The sequence below is a fragment of the Microcaecilia unicolor genome, chromosome 6 (genome assembly GCF_901765095.1).
Source record: "Microcaecilia unicolor chromosome 6, aMicUni1.1, whole genome shotgun sequence".
Classification (NCBI taxonomy): domain Eukaryota; kingdom Metazoa; phylum Chordata; class Amphibia; order Gymnophiona; family Siphonopidae; genus Microcaecilia; species Microcaecilia unicolor.
Genome location: NC_044036.1, coordinates 84,989,414 through 85,008,324, shown reverse-complemented (window position 1 = coordinate 85,008,324; position 18,911 = coordinate 84,989,414). Strand labels below are relative to the sequence as shown.

The 18,911-nt window shown below is 49.6% G+C and overlaps 1 protein-coding gene across 4 annotated transcripts in view; it reads right to left on the bottom strand.

Annotated features, from left to right (window-relative positions):
* The window catches only part of RC3H1 (ring finger and CCCH-type domains 1), a 343,910-nt gene that overhangs the window by 223,652 nt on the left and 101,347 nt on the right, over positions 1–18,911 (bottom strand). For all 4 annotated transcript variants that reach the window (XM_030205363.1, XM_030205364.1, XM_030205367.1 and 1 more), the window contains exons 4-6: positions 18,252–18,491; positions 17,996–18,171; positions 3,776–3,976 (exon numbers count right to left, since the gene is read on the bottom strand). In XM_030205363.1, the coding sequence (XP_030061223.1) occupies positions 3,776–3,976; positions 17,996–18,171; positions 18,252–18,491 (617 nt within the window). The remainder of the gene's footprint in view (positions 1–3,775; positions 3,977–17,995; positions 18,172–18,251; positions 18,492–18,911) is intronic.

Sequence of the window (18,911 nt, the reverse complement as noted above, 5' to 3'; positions counted from 1 at the left end):
AATGGCGCCTAACTTTGCGCGTCAATTATAGAATAGTGCTTAGTGCTTTTTTCTGCACTGATTTTTAGGTGAGAAAAAATAGATGTGATCTGAATATTAACATTATAGTAAGTGAAAGAATAATATATATAATCTATTTTTTCTCACATAAGGTTATATAGCACATTGATCCAGGTTTGTAAAGGCGGAATCTGCATCAAAATCATTCCCTTCATGTTTTCCCCTCATTAAACTTGAAGTCATATGTACACGCCGATCTCCAGCGCGTCAGTGGTTTTTACCTATGCAGGTTCTTGCTCACGAAGCTACTAGCTGGTAAGCACTTATTATTATCTTTAATCCATGTTTTACAACTTGGCTATTTAGCAATTTATCATTTTTACAAAAGTGTTTACCTTTTCACTTTTTCTAGTACTCACGCTGCTTTTGGTGTCTTTTCATGTTATGAGGTTTGCAGTTGCCATTATTTCTTTTTAGTGCATTATGATTGTTTTATGTTTATAAACCATTATTTTTTAAATATAACACTGCATGACAGCTTTTACCATTTGTATTTTTATTATTTGTGTTCTTCAATGTATGGCAGTCATAGCACAAGTTATTTTTTGCATCGACATTCCCGTTCTGGAGCAGAGCATTCCCTTCCCTTCCTTTTTTGTTAAGATACATTCCTGCTTATTTTCGAAAGGAGAAAAACGCCCATGTTTGGGAGATGGGCGTCCGTTTCCCATGGGTGGCCAAATCGGTATAATCGAATGTCGATTTTGGTCGTCTTCAACTGCACTCCGTCGCGGGAACGAATAAAGTTGACAGGGGCGTGTCGGAGGCGTGGTGCAGGCGGGACTGGGGCGTGGTTATCGGCCGAGCAGAGATGGGCGTGCTCGGCCGATAATGGAAAAAAGAAAGGCGTTTTTAGCGAAAATTTAGGACACTTTTTTGGACCCTTTTTTCTCACGAACAGGTCCCAAAAAAGTGCCCTAACTGACCAGATGACCACCGGAGGGAATTGGGAATCACCTCCCCTGACTCCCCCAGTGGTCACTAACCCCCTCCCACCAAAAAAAAACACACTTGCAAAAACCTTATTTTGCAGCCTCTATGCCACCCTCAAATTCCGTACCCACCTCCATGACAGCAGAATGTGTTCGATCCTCTCACAGCCTTTCCCTGGGTCAGATGTGGCTCTCCGGTGCACTGCAGGGTCACATCAGCATTGCATTGTGGTGGGTGTAGGGTATTGGGCTCCGTGATTTCACTAGCTTGTGTTACAGTCTCACGATGTTGGTAGTTGGTAGGCTCTTCTCCCATGGTGCTTTTCCCTCTGCTTACTGGGTCAGAGTGTGCCCTGTTTTGTTTCCGGTAGTCCACGAGGTAGTGGCCATTTTTGTAAGTCCGTTTTAGATCCCTTTCGTGTGTTAGCCACGTTACAGAACTTAGTTCTTACCTTGAATGTTGCTGAAAGAGGGCACTGTACACCATTCTGCCAGCTCTGAGCTACTGCTAATCTTAGTACCAGGGAGACTCATTGCCAGTGGGGCACAACCTCTGATCTGCAGTTAACTGTAAACGCGGTTATTGAAATAAAGGACATTTTCAGCGAGATTAGTCTTATGGTGTGAACTGCTGTGCCAAGGTTATACAGCAGCAACAAGTCCTGTCCCTGGAGCAGTTTTAGTGGGTAATGCAGTGCACTTCAGGCAGGCGGACCCAGGCCCATCCCCCCCCTATCTGTACCACTTATGGTGGTAAATGGGAGCTCTCTAACCCCCCCCCCAAAACCCACTGTACCCACATTTAGGTGCCCCCCCCTTCACCATTAAGTGCTATGGTAATGGTGTTGAGTTGCGGGGAGTGCGTTTTGGAGGGGATTTGGGGGTCTCAGCACCCAAGGTAAAGGAGCTGTGCACCTGGGAGGTAATTTAATGTTTTTTCCTATTTTTTAAAAGTGCCCCCTAAGGTGCCCGGGTGGTGTCCTGGCATGTGAGGGGGACCAGTGCACTACGAATCCTGGCCCCTCCCACAACCCAAAGCCTAGGATTTGGTCGTTTTTGAGCTGGGACGCTTCGGTTTCAATTATCGCTGAAAAACAAAAACGCCCAGCTCAAACAAACGCCCACATCCAATGCATTTGCCTCGCACAAACCATATTTTCGAGACTAAAGATAAAAGTCCATCTTTTTCGAAAATACGATTCGGCCCACCCCTTCACGACCTGTTCTCGGAGATGGACGTTCGCGTTCGATTATGCCCCTCATTGTCTACTTCTAGTAAGTCCAGTACTCAGTATCATCTGGCTTCACTTGCACTAGCAATTTTACAACTGTATGTTCACAAATAATAATAAAAATTATAAGAGCACTTCATTCACACTTTGGTGATACACTCTTTTTCACTTTCTGAAACATCTTTTGTAATCACTTACTGTTTTTTTCAGACTACTGCCCCTGACTTAAGATTATAATTTATAACTTTTTTATGACTTATGTGACTATTTAATCATATTTTTTTAACTGAGATTTGTGTTTTTAATTTTGACTTATTATTTTATATACCATATATATACACACACACACACAACTTTTACCTATACCCCTGAAGCAGAACACAGAGCATGTCAGATCTGTTCAATATTGAGTTGATGCCCCCATTCTTGAAGGCTCCATGTGCTTGTCTTTTTCACTTTTGTGCGAGTGTACTTCAGATTCCCCCTCTTGTATTTCTAATGGACCCTTATTTATATAGGACAGGATGCTCATATTTCATCACTCTAATTTGCTCTGCAGGGGTGGTTTACTTGTTATTATCTAAACACCTGGTTCTAATTATCCAACTGTGGTACAGAAATGGGGGTTCAGATACATTTATTGCATTTGTACTCCATATTTTCCGTCCTAGTGGTAGGTTCAATGTGGCTTACAGTTATTAAAGAGAATAGCAGTTTGCAGGTTCAAAGGCATAGATGGAAAAGATGAGACATGTTTTCTTTAGGGGGATCAAGTGTTCTCAGTCTTCTGGTGTGATTGAGTCAGGTCCAGTTTCACTTCTTCTTTCTTTTTTTTTTTTTTAATTCCTCTTTTCGTTTGTTTTGAGGTTCATGATTGTAGGGGTGTTGACCGATTAGTTGCTTGGTTGTGGGATCGTCAGGTGGGTAGGTTCTTTTTTTAAGAAGTGGGATTTCAGGTGTTTTCTGAATTGTAGGTAGCTGTTCTTGTGTTTTAGGTCTCTTGGGAGGGAGTTCCAGTTTTTGGTGTTTTCACACAACAATTCTTTTCAGTGAATATTCTTGTTATATAATCTAAATATATCGTTTTTGTCCGAGTTATTTATACAAAGGAATTGTCTCTCAGAGTTCAGATTAAGATCTAATTATGTTCTTAATATAAATTGTGCTATAATACAGACACAAGGATTTATACCAAGTAAACTCTGATGTAAATCCTTGCATCTAAATTAGGCACGGATACTCCTTATCAGTGTGCATAAATTCTAGGAATGTAACTGATACACCTATGACCCTCCCATGGGTGGCCCCTTTTTGGAACCGAATGTAAAATGCATAAATGGATTTGCACGACTAAAATGCACATGTACATTTCAATTAAGGCCAATTAGTGCCAATAATTAACACCCAATTATCAGTGCTAATAGGCTCATTATTCAATTAAATTGTGAGTACAAATTGGGTGCATAATTAAATTTGCGTGTGTAATTTAAAGCACCATTTGTAGAATTTCAGGCTTTACGTACGTTCATGCTACTGAAAGAGGCTTTTTACCTTGTCAATGATGGACTGCATGTGGGATTTGTGAGACTGGTCCCCATAAAGAAGCGAAGACCACTGATCTGGTGCAATGCGCAGGCCAGCCTCCATTGCAATCTGCACTATCTGAGAGTCATGCTCTCGCCGCAGAGCTTCATAAGTGCGAAATTCCTCTTTTAACTGCATCAATGAGGAGTCCTCGTCACGTTTTGTTACCTGAGGAGTTGCGAAAGGAAGAAGTCAGCTAAATCATGCTCTATAGGCAGTAAGAATACCTAAAGGAAAATTATGTTCTTTCAGTAGCCTACCTGGTAATCCAAATATAGTACAGAACTAACTTATAAAATACAGAGAATATGCAAAGCAGTATTTTTGCTCACCTGTAACTAGGGCTTAATTTGTAGACAAAAAGGAAGTGGAACTGTGAATTTGGAAAAGGGAGTGAACCATGGGTAGTAGCAACAGAAGGGGAGGGGCTTGATTACAAGGACTGTTTTCTGCTCTGTTCCATGTTCACTCCCTCCCTTCCTCTTCCTTGCAGGCTGCCTCAAAGGGAGGGTCTGGAGCATTTGCTGCTCTAGAGTCTAAAAGAAGTGGTGGAACTTCATTTCCAGTCATTTGAAATTAAGACCAGCCTGTAACGTATGTTTTCCAAAGACAGCAGGATTGATCAGACATACAAATGGATGATGTAATCACATGCTGCCAAACAGCTTTCCCAGATCTCAGAACTAAATGTAAAATTCCGAGCACGTCTGGCCCTTTCCAAACCCAGCTGTCAGCTATTCAGTTAAGTTTCATAGCTCAAAAAGTAATGCTGTTCTTGGGGAGATGGGAGAGGCTAAGACCTTGATAAATTCTGCTATCTAGAAAACACAACTCTTACAGGTGAGCAAAGTGCTTTTTCGGTTGATGAGGGCACACAAATGAGAACCCCTGCCCCAGAGGGAAACAGAACCTGGCAGTCAAAATCCTGACAGGTGGCACCCAATAAGACAAAAGTGCTGACTGATGGGGTGTATATGAGCATGGGCCCAAGGTACCACCTCCACGGTCGCCGCCATGGACCCCAAAAACTGAAGGAAGTTCCAGACCCTGGGAACCCCAGATTCAAAAAGCTTGAGAATCTGGGCCTAAAGTTTGCCCATGTGCTCTTCCAGAAGGAACATTGCCCCCCATGACATGTCAAACTGAATCCACAGGTACTTCAGAAGTTGGGTGGGAGAAAGTTGGCTCTTAGCATGAATCACCACCCTGCCTAGGCATTCCAGGAGCAGAATGACTTCGGAGGCTGTGATCTCTGAATCCATTGCCAAGATGGCCCAGATCAGCCTCGTCCAGAAAGAGAGGGACCCAAATACCCTGACAATGAAGCTGAGCCACAACAATCAAGACCTTGGAGATGGTAGTGGGGCAGTCACTGGGCCAAAGGGCAAGGAATCCCAGCACACAAACATGAAGACAGTGCCTGCCTCCCTAATGAGAATATGAATGTAAGCCTTGTTAGATTGAGGGAGGTCAGAAACTCACCCAGAAGAGCATTTCCATCTGAAAATGTTGGATTTTAAGGCACACCATAGGCTGAAAGGAACAACTTTTCTTTGGGACCACAAAATAAATGAAGTAGACCTCCTACCCCTGCTCCACAGGTGGAACTGCCTCCACCACTACCAGCTCCTGGAGATGCTATCATGCAGTGGCATAGCAAGGGCGGGGCGGTGGGGGCGGTCCACCCCAGGTGTTAGTGGGTGGGGTGGGGGTGCTCCGCTCCCGCTGCTCCCACCCTACCTTTAAAAATAAATCAGTGAAGCGGCGGCGTGGCAGGCAGCACCTCGTGTCTGCCCTGCTTGTAAAAGAAGTAAATCTATTCTCCTCCTCCTCGTCGAGCCTCACTGTGTCCCGCCCTCCTCTGAGGTAACTTCCTATTTCCGCAATGGCGGGACACAGTGAGGCCTGACGACGACGACAATAGATCTCCTTCTTTTACAAGCAGGGCAGACGCAAGGCGCTGCCTGCCACGCCGCCGCTTCACTGATTTTTTTTTGTAAAGGCAGGGTGGTGGCAGGAGAAGAGGGCTGTCATCTCGACGGAGCTGGTAGGTGAGGCGGGTCGGGGGGCCCAGATGGGAGAAGGGGATGGGGTGGGGAGCCCAGATGGGAGAAGGGGATGGGAGGAGGGGAGCCCAGATGGGAGAGGGGGATGGGGTTCTCAGATGGGAGAAGGGGACAGCGGTGGGATTCTCAGATGGGAGAAGGGGGCTGGAACTGGGGTCTGAGAAGGGGCCATGCCTGGGGATGGTGGGAAAATGGGGCATGCCTGGGTAATGTGGGAGAATGGGTCTGGGGCTGAAAAGGGGGGGCCCTAATGCAAGGCATGTGGATGAAGGGGGCTAGAACTGGGGGCTGAAAAGGAGGGTAGGTGGGATAAGGGGGCTAGTACTGGGGGCTGAAAAGGAGACAGGGAGAAGTGGCTGGGGCTGAAGCTCGGGACTGGTGAAAAGGGCTGGGGGCTGAAGCTCGGGACTGGTGGGAGAAAAGGGCTGGGGCTGAAACTGGGGACTGGTCGGATAGTGGGACTGGAACTGGGGGCTGAAAAAAAGGGGCAGAAAGATGGGACAGAACCTGGATGGAAGGGGGAGTGAGAGGGAGGGCAGACCCTGGATGGATGGGAGAGGGAGGGCAAATGGTGGATTGAAGGGGCAGAGAGAAAGGGCAGAGTGGATGGAAGGGATAGAAAGGGCAGACAGTGAATGGAAGGGGGAGAGAGTGAATGATGCATACCTGTAGCAGGTGTTCTCCGAGGACAGCAGGCTGATTGTTCTCACGACTGGGTGACGTCCGCGGCAGCCTCCACCAACCGGAAGAAGCTTCGCGGGCGGTCCGTACGCAGGGCACGCCCACCGCGCATGCGCGGCCGTCTTCCCGCCCGTGCGCGACCGTTCCCGCCAGTTGAATGACAAGCAAAAATGATGAAAACGCAACTCCAAAGGGGAGGAGGGCGGGTAGGTGAGAACAATCAGCCTGCTGTCCTCGGAGAACACCTGCTACAGGTATGTATCATTCACTTTCTCCGAAGACAAGCAGGCTGCTTGTTCTCACGACTGGGGTATCCCTAGCTCTCAGGCTCACTCAAAACAAGAACCCAGGTCAATTGAACCTCGCAACGGCGAGGATACAACAGAAAATTGACCTACGAAGAACAACTAACTGAGAGTGCAGCCTGACCAGAATAAATTCGGGTCCTGGAGGGTGGAGTTGGATTTACACCCCAAACAGATTCTGCAGCACCGACTGCCCGAACCAACTGTCGCGTCGGGTATCCTGCTGGAGGCAGTAATGTGATGTGAATGTGTGGACCGATGACCACGTCGCAGCCTTGCAAATCTCTTCAATAGTGGCTGACTTCAAGTGGGCCACTGACGCTGCCATGGCTCTAACACTATGAGCCGTGACATGACCCTCAAGAGCCAGCCCAGCCTGGGCGTAAGTGAAGGAAATGCAATCTGCTAGCCAATTGGAGATGGTGCGTTTCCCGATAGCGACCCCTAGCCTGTTAGTGTCGAAAGAAACAAACAATTGGGCGGACTGTCTATGGGGCTGTGTCCGCTCCAAGTAGAAGGCCAATGCTCTCTTGCAGTCCAATGTGTGCAACTAACGTTCAGCAGGGCGGGTATGAGGCCTGGGGAAGAATGTTGGCAAGACAATTGACTGGTTAAGATGGAACTCCGACACCACCTTTGGCAGGAACTTAGGGTGAGTGCGGAGTACTACTCGGTTATGATGAAATTTGGTATAAGGAGCATGAGCTGCCAGGGCTTGAAGCTCACTGACTCTACGAGCTGAAGTAACTGCCACCAAGAAAATGACCTTCCAGGTCAAGTACTTCAGATGGCAGGTATTCAGTGGCTCAAAAGGAGGTTTCATCAGCTGGGTGAGGACGACGTTGAGATCCCATGACACTGTAGGAGGCTTGATAGGGGGCTTTGACAAAAGCAAGCCTCTCATGAATCAAATGACTAAAGGCTCTCCAGAGATGGCTTTACCTTCCACACGATAATGGTAAGCACTAATCGCACTAAGGTGATTCCTTACTGAGTTGGTCTTAAGGCCAGACTCTGATAAGTGCAGAAGGTATTCAAGCAGGTTCTGTGCAGGGCAAGAACGAGGTTCTAGGGCCTTGCTCTCACACCAAACGACAAACCTCCTCCACTTGAAAAAGTAATTCTTTTTAGTGGAATCCTTCCTAGAGGCAAGCAGGACCCAGGAGACACCCTCAGACAGACCCAACGCAGTGAAGTCTACGCCCTCAACATCCAGGCCGTGAGAGCCAGGGACTGAAGGTTGGGGTGCAGCAACGCTCCGTCGTTCTGCGAAATGAGAGTCGGAAAACACTCCAATCTCCACGGTTCTTCTGAGGACAACTCCAGAAGAAGAGGGAACCAGATCTGACGGGGCCAAAAGGGCGCTATCAGAATCATGGTGCCGCGGTCTTGCTTGAGCTTCAGTAAGGTCTTCCCCACCAAAGGTATGGGAGGATAAGCATACAGGAGGCCGGTCCCCCAATGAAGGAGAAAAGCATCCGACGCTAGCCTGCCATGTGCCTGAAGTCTGGAACAGAACAGAGGCAGCTTGTGGTTGGTCTGAGAGGCGAAAAGGTCCACCGAGGGGGTGCCCCACTCTCGGAAGACCTTGTGTACCACTCTGGAATGGAGCGACCACTCGTGCGGTTGCATGACTCTGCTCAGTCTGTCGGCCAGACTGTTGTTTACACCCGCCAGGTATGTGGCTTGGAGAAGCATGCCGAACTGTCAGGCCCAACGCCACATCCCAACGGCTTCCTGACACAGGGGGCGAGATCCGGTGCCCCCCTGCTTGTTGGTGTAATACATTGCAACCTGATTGTCTGTCCGAATTTGGATAATTTGGCAGGACAGCCGATCTCTGAAAGCCTTCAGTGCGTTCCAGATCACTCGGAGCTCCAGGAGGTTGATCTGCAGATCCTTTTCCTGGAGGGACCACAGACCCTGGGTGTGAAGCCCATCGACATGAGCTCCCCACCCCAGGCGAGATGCATCTGTCGTCAGCACTTTCGTGGGCTGTGGAATTTGGAATGGACGTCCCAGGGTCAAATTGATCCGAATGGTCCACCAGAGCAGTGAAGTGCGGCAACTGGTGGAGAGGCGGATGACATCCTCTAGATTCCCGGTGGCTTGGAACCACTGGGAAGCTAGGGTCCATTGAGCAGATCTCATGTGAAGACGAGCCATGGGAGTCACATGAACTGTGGAGGCCATGTGACCCAGAAGTCTCAACATCTGCCGAGCTGTGACCTGCTGAGACGCTCTGGTCTGCGAAGCCGGGGACAGGAGGTTGTTGGCCCTCGCTTCGGGAAGGAAGGCCTGAGCCATCTGGGTATTCAGCAGAGCTCCTATGAATTCCAGAGACTGGGTTGGCTGGAGATGGGACTTTGGGTAATTTATCACAAACCCCAGCAGCTCCAGGAGTTGAATAGTGCACTGCATGGACCGGAGGGCTCCTGCCTCCGAGGTGTTCTTGACCAGCCAATCGTCGAGATATGGGAACACGTGCACTCCCAGCTTGCGCAGATACGCCGCGACCACCACGAGGCACTTCGTGAACACCCGTGGGGCAGAGGCAAGCCCAAAGGGCAGCACACAATACTGAAAATGCCGTGCGCCCAGGCGGAATCTGAGATACTGTCTGTGAGCTGGCAGTATTGGGATGTGAGTGTATGCGTCCTTTAAATCCAGGGAACATAGCCAATCGTTTTTCTGAATCATTGGCAGAAGGGTGCCCAAGGAAAGCATCCTGAACTTTTCTTTGACCAGGAATTTGTTCAGGCCTCTCAGGTCTAGGATGGGGCGCATCCCCCCTGTTTTCTTTTCCACAAGGAAGTACCTGGAATAGAATCCCTGCCCTTCCTGCCTGGGTGGTACGGGCTCGACCGCATTGGCGCTGAGAAGGGCGGAGAGTTCCTCTGCAAGTACCTGCTTGTGATGGGAGCTGAAGGATTGAGCTCCCGGAGGACAATTTGGTGGAAGGGAGGCCAAATTTAGGGCGTATCCGCACCGCACTATTTGGAGAACCCACTGGTCGGAGGTTATGAGAGGCCACCTTTGGTGAAAAAATTTTAACCTCCCTCCGACCGGCAGATCGTCCGGCACGGACACTTTGAGGGCGGCTATGTTCCCGTGGATCCAGTCAAAAGCCCGTCCCCGGCTTTTGCTGTGGAGGCGCAGGGGGCTGCTTAGGCGCACGCTGTTGACGAGAACGAGCGCGCTGGGGCTGTCCCTGTGCCTGTCGAGGCCTTCGGGCCGGCTGGGTGTACCTACGCTTGGCAAAAGCATAGGGCGCAGCCTGCCGGGCCCGGGAAAAACGTCCACCTGCTGAGGTGGATGCTGAAGGCGCCCGGTGGGAGAGCTTGTCGAGGGCGGTTTCCCGCTGATGCAGTTGGTCCACCAGCTGCTCGACCTTCTCGCCAAAAATATTATCCCCCCGGCAAGGGATGTCGGCCAGTCTCTGCTGGGTGCGGTTGTCCAGGTCAGAGGCACGCAGCCATGAGAGCCTGCGCATCACTATACCTTGGGCCGCAGCACAAGATGCCACGTCACAGGTGTCATAGATACCCCTGGACAGGAACTTTCTGCACGCCTTCAGCTGCCTGACCACCTCCTGATAAGGCCTGGACTGCTCCGGCGGGAGCTTTTCAACCAGGTCCGCCAGTTGCTTCACAGTGTTCCGCATCTGGATGCTCGTGTACAGCTGGTAAGTTTGGATGCGGGTCACGAGCATGAAAGATTGGTAGGCCTTCCTCCCAAACGAGTCCAGAGTGCGAGACTCCCGCCCCGGGGGCGCCGAGGTGGTATCCTCGAACTCCGTGCCCTCTTGAGAGCAGAATCCACGACCGCCGAGTCATGGGGCAATTGGGGCCGCATTAACTCTGGGTCCGAGTGGATTCTGTACTGGGACTCTGCTTTCTTGGGAATGGTGGGATTAGATAATGGTCTCATCCAGTTCCGAAGCAGTGTCTCTTTGAGGACATTGTGGAACGGCACCGTGGAGGACTCTCTAGGTGGTGATGGATAGTCGAGGACCTCGAGCATCTCAGCCCTCGGCTCGTCCACAGAGACCACGGGGAAGGGAATACATATAGACATATCCCTAACAAAGGAGGCAAAGGAGAGGCTCTCAGGAGGCGAGAGCTTCCTCTCCGGTGAAGACGTGGGGTCAGAGGGGAGGCCCACAGACTCCTCTGAGGAGAAATATCTGGGGTCCTCCTCTTCCCCCCACGAGGTCTCTTCCTCGGTATCAGACATAAGCTCATGTAGCTGAGTCCTTAACCGGGCCCGGCTCGACGTCGAGGCACCGAGGCCTCGGTGTCGTCGAGCGGTGGACTCCCGCGCCAGCGGGGACGAAGCTCCCTCCATCGACGTCGACGGGGACTCCACCTGCGTGGCGGTTGAGACTAGCGCCGCAAGCGGCGGCGGTGTCGAAAGCCTCGGCACCGGGCTAGAGCTCGCCGGCGCCACAGTCAACGGCGCCGAGGGCGCAAGCACCCCCGGCGCCGGCACAGCCTGGCGCATCAGCCCTTCCAGGATCCCCGGAAGGATGGCTCGGAGGCACTCGTCCAGGCCCGCTGTCGGGAAAGACGGGGGGGCCGGTAGAGGCATCGGTGCCGGAAGCTGCTTGGGTCCAGGAGACTGCACCGAAGTGCTGGGACCCTGACGCATCGGTACCTCCACTACCGAGGTGGACCTCTCCTCTCGACGTGGACGCTTCGGCATCGACTCCTCTCCGGCACCGAGGGCCGGGCACACCGATAGGGACCGATGACGGTGCTTTTTCTGTTTTTTGCGGTGCCCGTCATCGGCGCCAGGTGGAACGGAGGAGGAGGAGGTCGATCCCCCTCGGTCTCGAGGGGCCGGGTCAGACAGGATTCGGTCCCGAGGGCCATGGGCAGAGGGAGTGACCGGGGCCGATTGCCCACGCGGCCTCTCACCCCTACCGTCACCGGAGGACCGGCGGGCCGACGGGACCTGTACTCCTGGGGTCGATGCCATCGGTGCCGATTTCGCGGACATCGATACCGATGCCGTCGAGGTCGACGTCGAGGGGCCGGCACAAGTTCCAAAAAGACGGTCCCGAAGAACTTGCCTCGCAACCTGAGTCCGTTTCCGGAGACCAAGACACAAAGAACACAACTTGATATTGTGCTCCGGCCCGAGGCACTGGAGGCACCAAGCGTGGGTGTCGGTCTGCGAGATAGGCCGGCCGCACCGACCACACTTCTTAAATCCACTCGGGACCTTCGAGGACATCGACGGAAAAATCGCGTCGGCGAAGTTAAAGTCGTCGATGTTGGCGGTAAATCACACCTCGAAAAATAAATCGACCCGCGCGGCCACAAGGCCGCAACGCGACGCCCCCGCTAGAAAACGAGGGAAAAATACAAGCGCGTTCTCTTTCTTTTTTTTTTTTTTTTAAAAGGAAAAAGAAAGGTCTGGAACGCGCGGCAACCAGAAACAAAAAATTAACAAATTCGCGAACAACGCGACGGTTTTCCGGGACTGACTAAGAGAGAGCGGCGACGCACGACTCTCTCCAGCGCGGAAAAGAAAAGACTGGCGGGAACGGTCGCGCACGGGCGGGAAGACGGCCGCGCATGCGCGGTGGGCGTGCCCTGCGTGCGGACCGCCCGCGAAGCTTCTTCCGGTTGGTGGGGGCTGCCACGGACGTCACCCAGTCATGAGAACAAGCAGCCTGCTTGTCCTCGGAGAAAGAGAGAGGACAGACAGGGGCAGAGATAGAGGGCAGATGTAGATGGAAGGAGCAGGGAGAGAGGGCAGACATTGGATGGAGGGGATAGCAGAGAGGGCAGACACTGGATGGCAGAGAGAGAACAAAGATGCTGGATGGAAGACAGTGAAAAGAAGATGAGGAAAGCAGAAACCAGAGACAACAAACTGTAAATAAAATATATATTTTTATTTTTTTGCTTTAGGATAAAGTAGTATTATAGCTGTGTTAGTAAATGTTTATAATAGAACATGTAAACAAGGTAATATTTTTATTGGACTAATTTTAATACATTTTGGCTAACTTTCAGAGAACAAAACCCCCTTTCTCATGTCAGGATAGGATACTGTAACAGCACTATACTGTATTGACCTGAGGAAGGAAGTTTTGGCCTCTGAAAGCTAAATGTATCAGTTCAATAAAATGGTATTTTATTTTCTATATTTATTTTATTTCTATTTGTTAATTTGTAAAGTGGTGATTGGTTCTTGTTAGTTTTTTTTTTTTTTTCTTCAAATTTACATCTGCTGTCTTTATATTTTGCACAGTACTAGGGGACATTTTCTGTTTCTGTGCGTGTTGCATTGTATGCAGAGTCTGGCATCTTGGGGGTTCAGTTTAATTTTTGTCTAAATAGAAAGTTTATTATTACTTATTCTATAGTGGATTAGGGTGTATCTGTGTTTGTGAAAAAGACATGGCTTTCAGTTGGCATTGACTGTGCAGGATCGACGATCTGTACTATTCTGTCTGGTTTCGTTTTACAATAGGTGAATTGATGTTCTAGTGCTCACTGTAGTGTTTAAGATGCTTTCCTTTTCCTTGTGTGATTCGTAGAAATGACTGCTTATGGTATGGTAGAATTGCTCTATAGTTCCTGAGTGTTTTGTATTCTCAGCATGCCTAGTACTAGATTTTGGAGGGGGGTGTTAAAAAATGACCGGCCCCGGGTGTCAACTACCCTAGCTATGTCACTGCTATCATGTAAGCATAACCGCCAGTCTCTTTACATCTGAGCCACAGGGAAATAACGTGAAGGTGTCAGGCACTGGACAGGTCAACTCTAGGGTGTAGATGTACTTGACTACTCTAGAACCCACTGATCTGAGGCGATGCAGACCTATTCATAGCGGAAGAAACCTTCTGCCCTCTACACAATCCACTGAGGGGGGCCTAGTGCACCCTTACTGGGCAGCCTCCAATGCATTTGGAGGCTTGAAAGGAATCTAGATTGAAGGCCCCTCCAAGGTCTGAAGCTGAAGCAACTGGATGCCTATTCAACCAAAAACAAACCCCACACTTGAGCAGCCGTTAGTCACTAGGGATTGTTAGGAGCGTTTCTGGTACAATTCAGGCAGTCAGAAAGGCCACGCCTCTCCCATATCCTCAACAAACTTCTCTATATTCTCCCCAAAGAGCAACCAGCCCCATAAGGGCAACTCACTGAAAAACTTCTTAGAAGCTGTATGTGCTGCCCAATGACAGAACCAGAGCCACCTCCAGTTAATCACAGTTGAGGCCACAAAGTGGAAAGACACACACTAAGGAGGCTGCCCTGACTCCAGGTAAGAGACCTAAGGGGATTTGGCAGCTACTTTAACCACCACAAACAGCAGCCTGCACACTAGCAGTGCCGGTGGAAAAGCTGAGCTTAAGCTTTTGTTCCACTTTACTTTTGTGAAGTTCCTTGACAGCAGAACCACACAGCATAAGAATAGTGGTCTTTCCTGTCATGGCCATGACCAAGGCGTCCACTTTGGGATACCTACAGTAACTGTCCACCTCCTCAAGGGTAAAGGGATATAACTGGTTCAGTGCCCCATCTGGGGACTCCCATTCTGCTAGCATCTGATGGGAAAGTGCCTTATGAATCAGAAAGTGTTGGACAGCCCTGTCAAACCCACCAAAATGGAGTCACATAAGACGTGTAACCTCCCAAGGACCTCAAACACAGAACCAATAAGACGGGAAAGCTCATCCCACCAAAAAGATAAATGATGGTGGCACGCTCCTCCTCGTGAGGAGGGATATCAGGCTCAGAATCTAAATCCCAAGATGAAGGAGGGTCCAGAAGACCTCTTACATCTCCAAAAGTGGAATCCATTACCACCAGAACCTCTGTGGGATCCAGTCTCCTGGCATCATATGACCCCCCCCCCCCCCCCCCCCAATGGAAGGTGTCACAAAACGCATAGCGACCACCTGGACAACCTATCCCCACAACTGCTCAGGTCCGCCTGCACCTGCCAATTGTACTCTACACTAGAACCCTCCACACCACCGACTGGGTCTCACTTGCCTCTGGGCGAGTCTCTCGCTCTCAAGTTATTCCTCGGTGATTTCTAGGTTACCGGGGTTATACTCTCAGGAGTCCCACAGTTCCTAGAAAGTACCCACAGACAACACACAAACCACCAGGATTCTTAGTCAGTCCAGGACAACTGAGCCAATAAACTAACAAGGTTTACGGTCACAAAAATAGAACAGTGAACCATATAAAACAGATGGAAAAGTAACAGGCAATAACTTCATGTTTCAGCATAGGCAGGTCGCTCACTGCAGAGAGAAGGTTCCTGGCATGTGAAGATAGCATGCTTACATTGCTAACGCTGCTGGCAGCCCAAAAGATGGAAAGGTTGCAGGGAAGCATAGCAGAGAGGTGGAAGAGTGACACCGGAGCTTGCAGAGGGGGTAGGGAGAGTGCAACACAGGACACGGCAGCGGCCGGAGGGGGGAGGGAGGGGGGTGAATGAGCAACACTAGGCTTTGTGGGAACAGAAGGAGGAAGAGTGACACAACAGGTACTGACAAGAGGGGACTCCCAGTTCTTGACGAGGACTTACTTGAGTACCTCATGGAGTGGTGCAGTCACAGCCTCCTCAGGAGGAGATGTATAGTCCAGGACCTCGAGCATCTTGGCCCTGGACTCATCCTCCACTTCCAAAGGAAATGGAATGGCCTCAGCCATTTCCTTAACAAAGATGGAAATGAAAGGGCTCTCCAACAGAGATCGTCTCCTTTCAGGTGAAGGGGAGGGTTCAGAGTGAATCCCATAAGTCTCATCTGAGGGAAACGTATCTGGGATCCTCCTCTAAATTCCATGAGGGCTCCTCTTCAGTGTCCTCCCTATGGGACTGCCAAGAATAAACCTGCCTCGGTGCCGAGGAGCCATCCTTCAGAGCAATGTTGAGATAATGACTCCCACCTTGACTCCGACAAAGCTTTCTTTACCAATGTCGAGGGGGTGCCGGCTTGGGTGGCAGTTGACACCTAGGCCACAAGCGGCGCTGGCATTGGAGGCCACACAGCAGGCTGAGGGCCAGGCAGGACCAAAATGGGAGGTAATGCGGGCACAAGCAACCCTGATATTGATGCACACTATTGCATAAGGCCATCCAGCAGCTCAGGGAGCAAGGCCCGCATGAACTCATCGAGGGCTGACACTGGGAAAAGCTGGGGTGCTGGTTACGAAGCAGGTTGCAGAACCGCTGGAGTCAATGCGGAAGTGGGATATCGGCTGCTTGGAGACAGGCACATCGGTACCTCCTGTATAGAGGAGGAGCAATCCTCCCAGTGCAGACACTTCTCAGGTGCCAAATCCTTCAACGCCCCGGAGGTCCCGGCACCATGCGTCAAGGGTGATCAATGACAATGCTTCTTGGTCTTCGTGTGAAGCGTGTCACCAAAGTTATTTGGTGCCAAGGATGATGTCAAATCCTCACGTCACCTCGGGGTCGGATCTGATGATGGGCGGTACTGGTTATGAAGCAGGTTGCAGAACCGCTGGAGTCAATGCGGAAGCGGGATCTCAGCTGCTTGGAGACAGGCGCATCGGTACCTCCTGTATAGAGGAGGAGCAATCTTCCCAGTGCCGACACTTCTCAGGTGCCAAATCCTTCAACTCCCCGGAGGTCCCGGCACCATGCGTCAAGGGTGATCAATGACGATGCTTCTTGGTCTTCGTCTGAAGCGTGTCACCAAAGTTCCTCGGTGCCAAGGATGATGTCAAATCCTCACGTCGCCTCAGGTGGGATCCGATGATGGACGGTACCGGGGGGGGTCTGCACAGCATGAGACCTCGAGACAGGTGGAGACCCGCTCGATGCTTTACTGCTCCCAATGTCTAAGGGTCTAGAAGCAGCCATGCTTACCGACTTTCCTGATACCGGTGCGATGGTCGACGTTGATGCCCATGCCGAAGTCGAGGAACCGTACTTGGCTATAAAAATCCTCTCTCGTTGAGCCTCTCTGGAAACATGGGTTCTCTTCTTCATACGAATACAGAGAACACAGTTAGCAGGGCTATGGTCAGGCCCAAGACACTGCAGACACCAAGAATGGGTGTCTTTTCCCAAGATAGTCTGATTGCACAAGGTACAGCGCTTGAAGCCACTGGGAATACTCGTGGACATGGATAGAAATACTTCATTGGCTAAATTAAATGACTGAATGGTTCCTGAAAAAGGGACAAAGCACAGAGAAAAACAAAGGGAGAGACCCAATTAAACTCAGGGCCTAAAAGTGGCCCGATGAGGCGGGAAAAAAATAATAAAACTTAAAACAGAGCAAAACAATTTTAAGTAAATTAAATGAAGGGTAAAAAGGGTCCAATAAAGGAGCCACAGAGAAGATATAGAAAAATAGCCGAAAAGTACAAAATAGCTCTGAAAAAGATGGGTGAGTGAGGCGAGGACAAAAAACAGCACCTTCTCCTCACGTGCAAAAAAAGGAACTGAGGAGACCGTGTTCGCGTGACAGGCAAAAATGTACTCATGCATACGTGGTGGAGCGTGGCTCACGTTCCTGCAAAGCTCTCTCTTTTACTATGGCAAACGTTGGGCCGGGCGATGCGGATTGGTGCCACCCACTTATGAGACGATACAAGCCTGCTTGTCCTCAGAGAATGCCACATGACTTGATAAAAGAGGCCCTAAGGGCCTTATTTATTAATGAGTTTTCTCAATCAAAGAATGGAGAAAAGTCTTAGGGCTTCTTTTACAAAGCCGCGCTAGCTATTCTTGCACAATAAATGAAAGGAAGCCCATTCAATTCCTATGGGTTTCCTCTCATTTGCTGCGCAGCTTTGTAAAAAGTCCTTAGTAAATGAGAACCTTAGAATAAAAAAATTATTTTTCAAAAAATGCAGAACACAGAAGAGGCAAACATGGCTGGGAGATAAAATGGTAGCTATAGCTCATAGGGACATTATCCAACAATGAAAAATAAAAAATAGCAAACACATAAGAAATCCACACACATGATGAAATACTTTCCCACAAAGCTCTAAAAGAATCACTCAGCTTAAAAAACAACCTTAAGTCCATCTGTGTAGTTCACTGTATCAGCTTGACATCAGATAACTTGCTTTTGTTACACTCACAAAGTAGCATCATTAACTTCCCTTACTTTTAACACATACCTTGAAACAGGAGGCCCTGTAAAGGAGTTGGACAACATGCCCAATGCTAGTCTTAGAAGCTTGAGGAAACCGTGGCTCTAGCCTCTGGACCACAAAAAGAACCAGCACCTTCCGAGACAATGCAGATCCATCCTCCAAAGCCAGCAGAACTAACTTCAAGGCTTCTTCTTGCATTGCTGAAATACAACAAAGTAACATTTAACATAATTCAGAGGAAAAGAGCAAAGAGTGAAAGTTCTAACTCATAAGACTGTACCTGGTCCGAGGAACTGGCAGCCACGGGCCCTTACAGCTGCCCAGAGGTTTGAGGAGAGTTGCTGAGGATTCTGGTGCTGAAGAATGAGCTCTGTGACCGTTCTTTCACCCAATGAACGTGCAGCACGCATTGCACGGATCCGCCCTTCCTCCTCCACCAGCTGACAGTGGACCAATGTCACCAGTTTCCTCTGCATGGGACGACTTAGCACACTTTGAGTGGTGCTGTTCAATCCCACACCTATGAAATTGAAAAAGAAAAAAAATAGTACTATTTATCTGAAAATGAAAAGCTATCAGCCTCCTTCCTTCTTTCACCTGTTTCCCTCTCAAACTTGCTGGATCATGGAGAAGAGACACAAAACAGTACAATGCCTATTCTTCACTGTATTCAAATTAGTGTATGTGATTACTTTTAAATTTATTTAAAATATTGTCATATTCGGGAGGATGCTGGTGCCCCAGCCCTTGAGGCTGACCCCAAAATCCCTTTCCCACGAAAAGCAGTGGTTCCTGAAACAGAGGAAGGCGACAAACACAGAAGAAAACAAACCTTCACACTGGACAAGCCAAAAGAAAAAAGTCACAGCGAAGGGGACGAGACAGATGATGTCGAATAACTTCTACTGGACACAAAGAAAGTTCACAGCAAAAGTTTTAT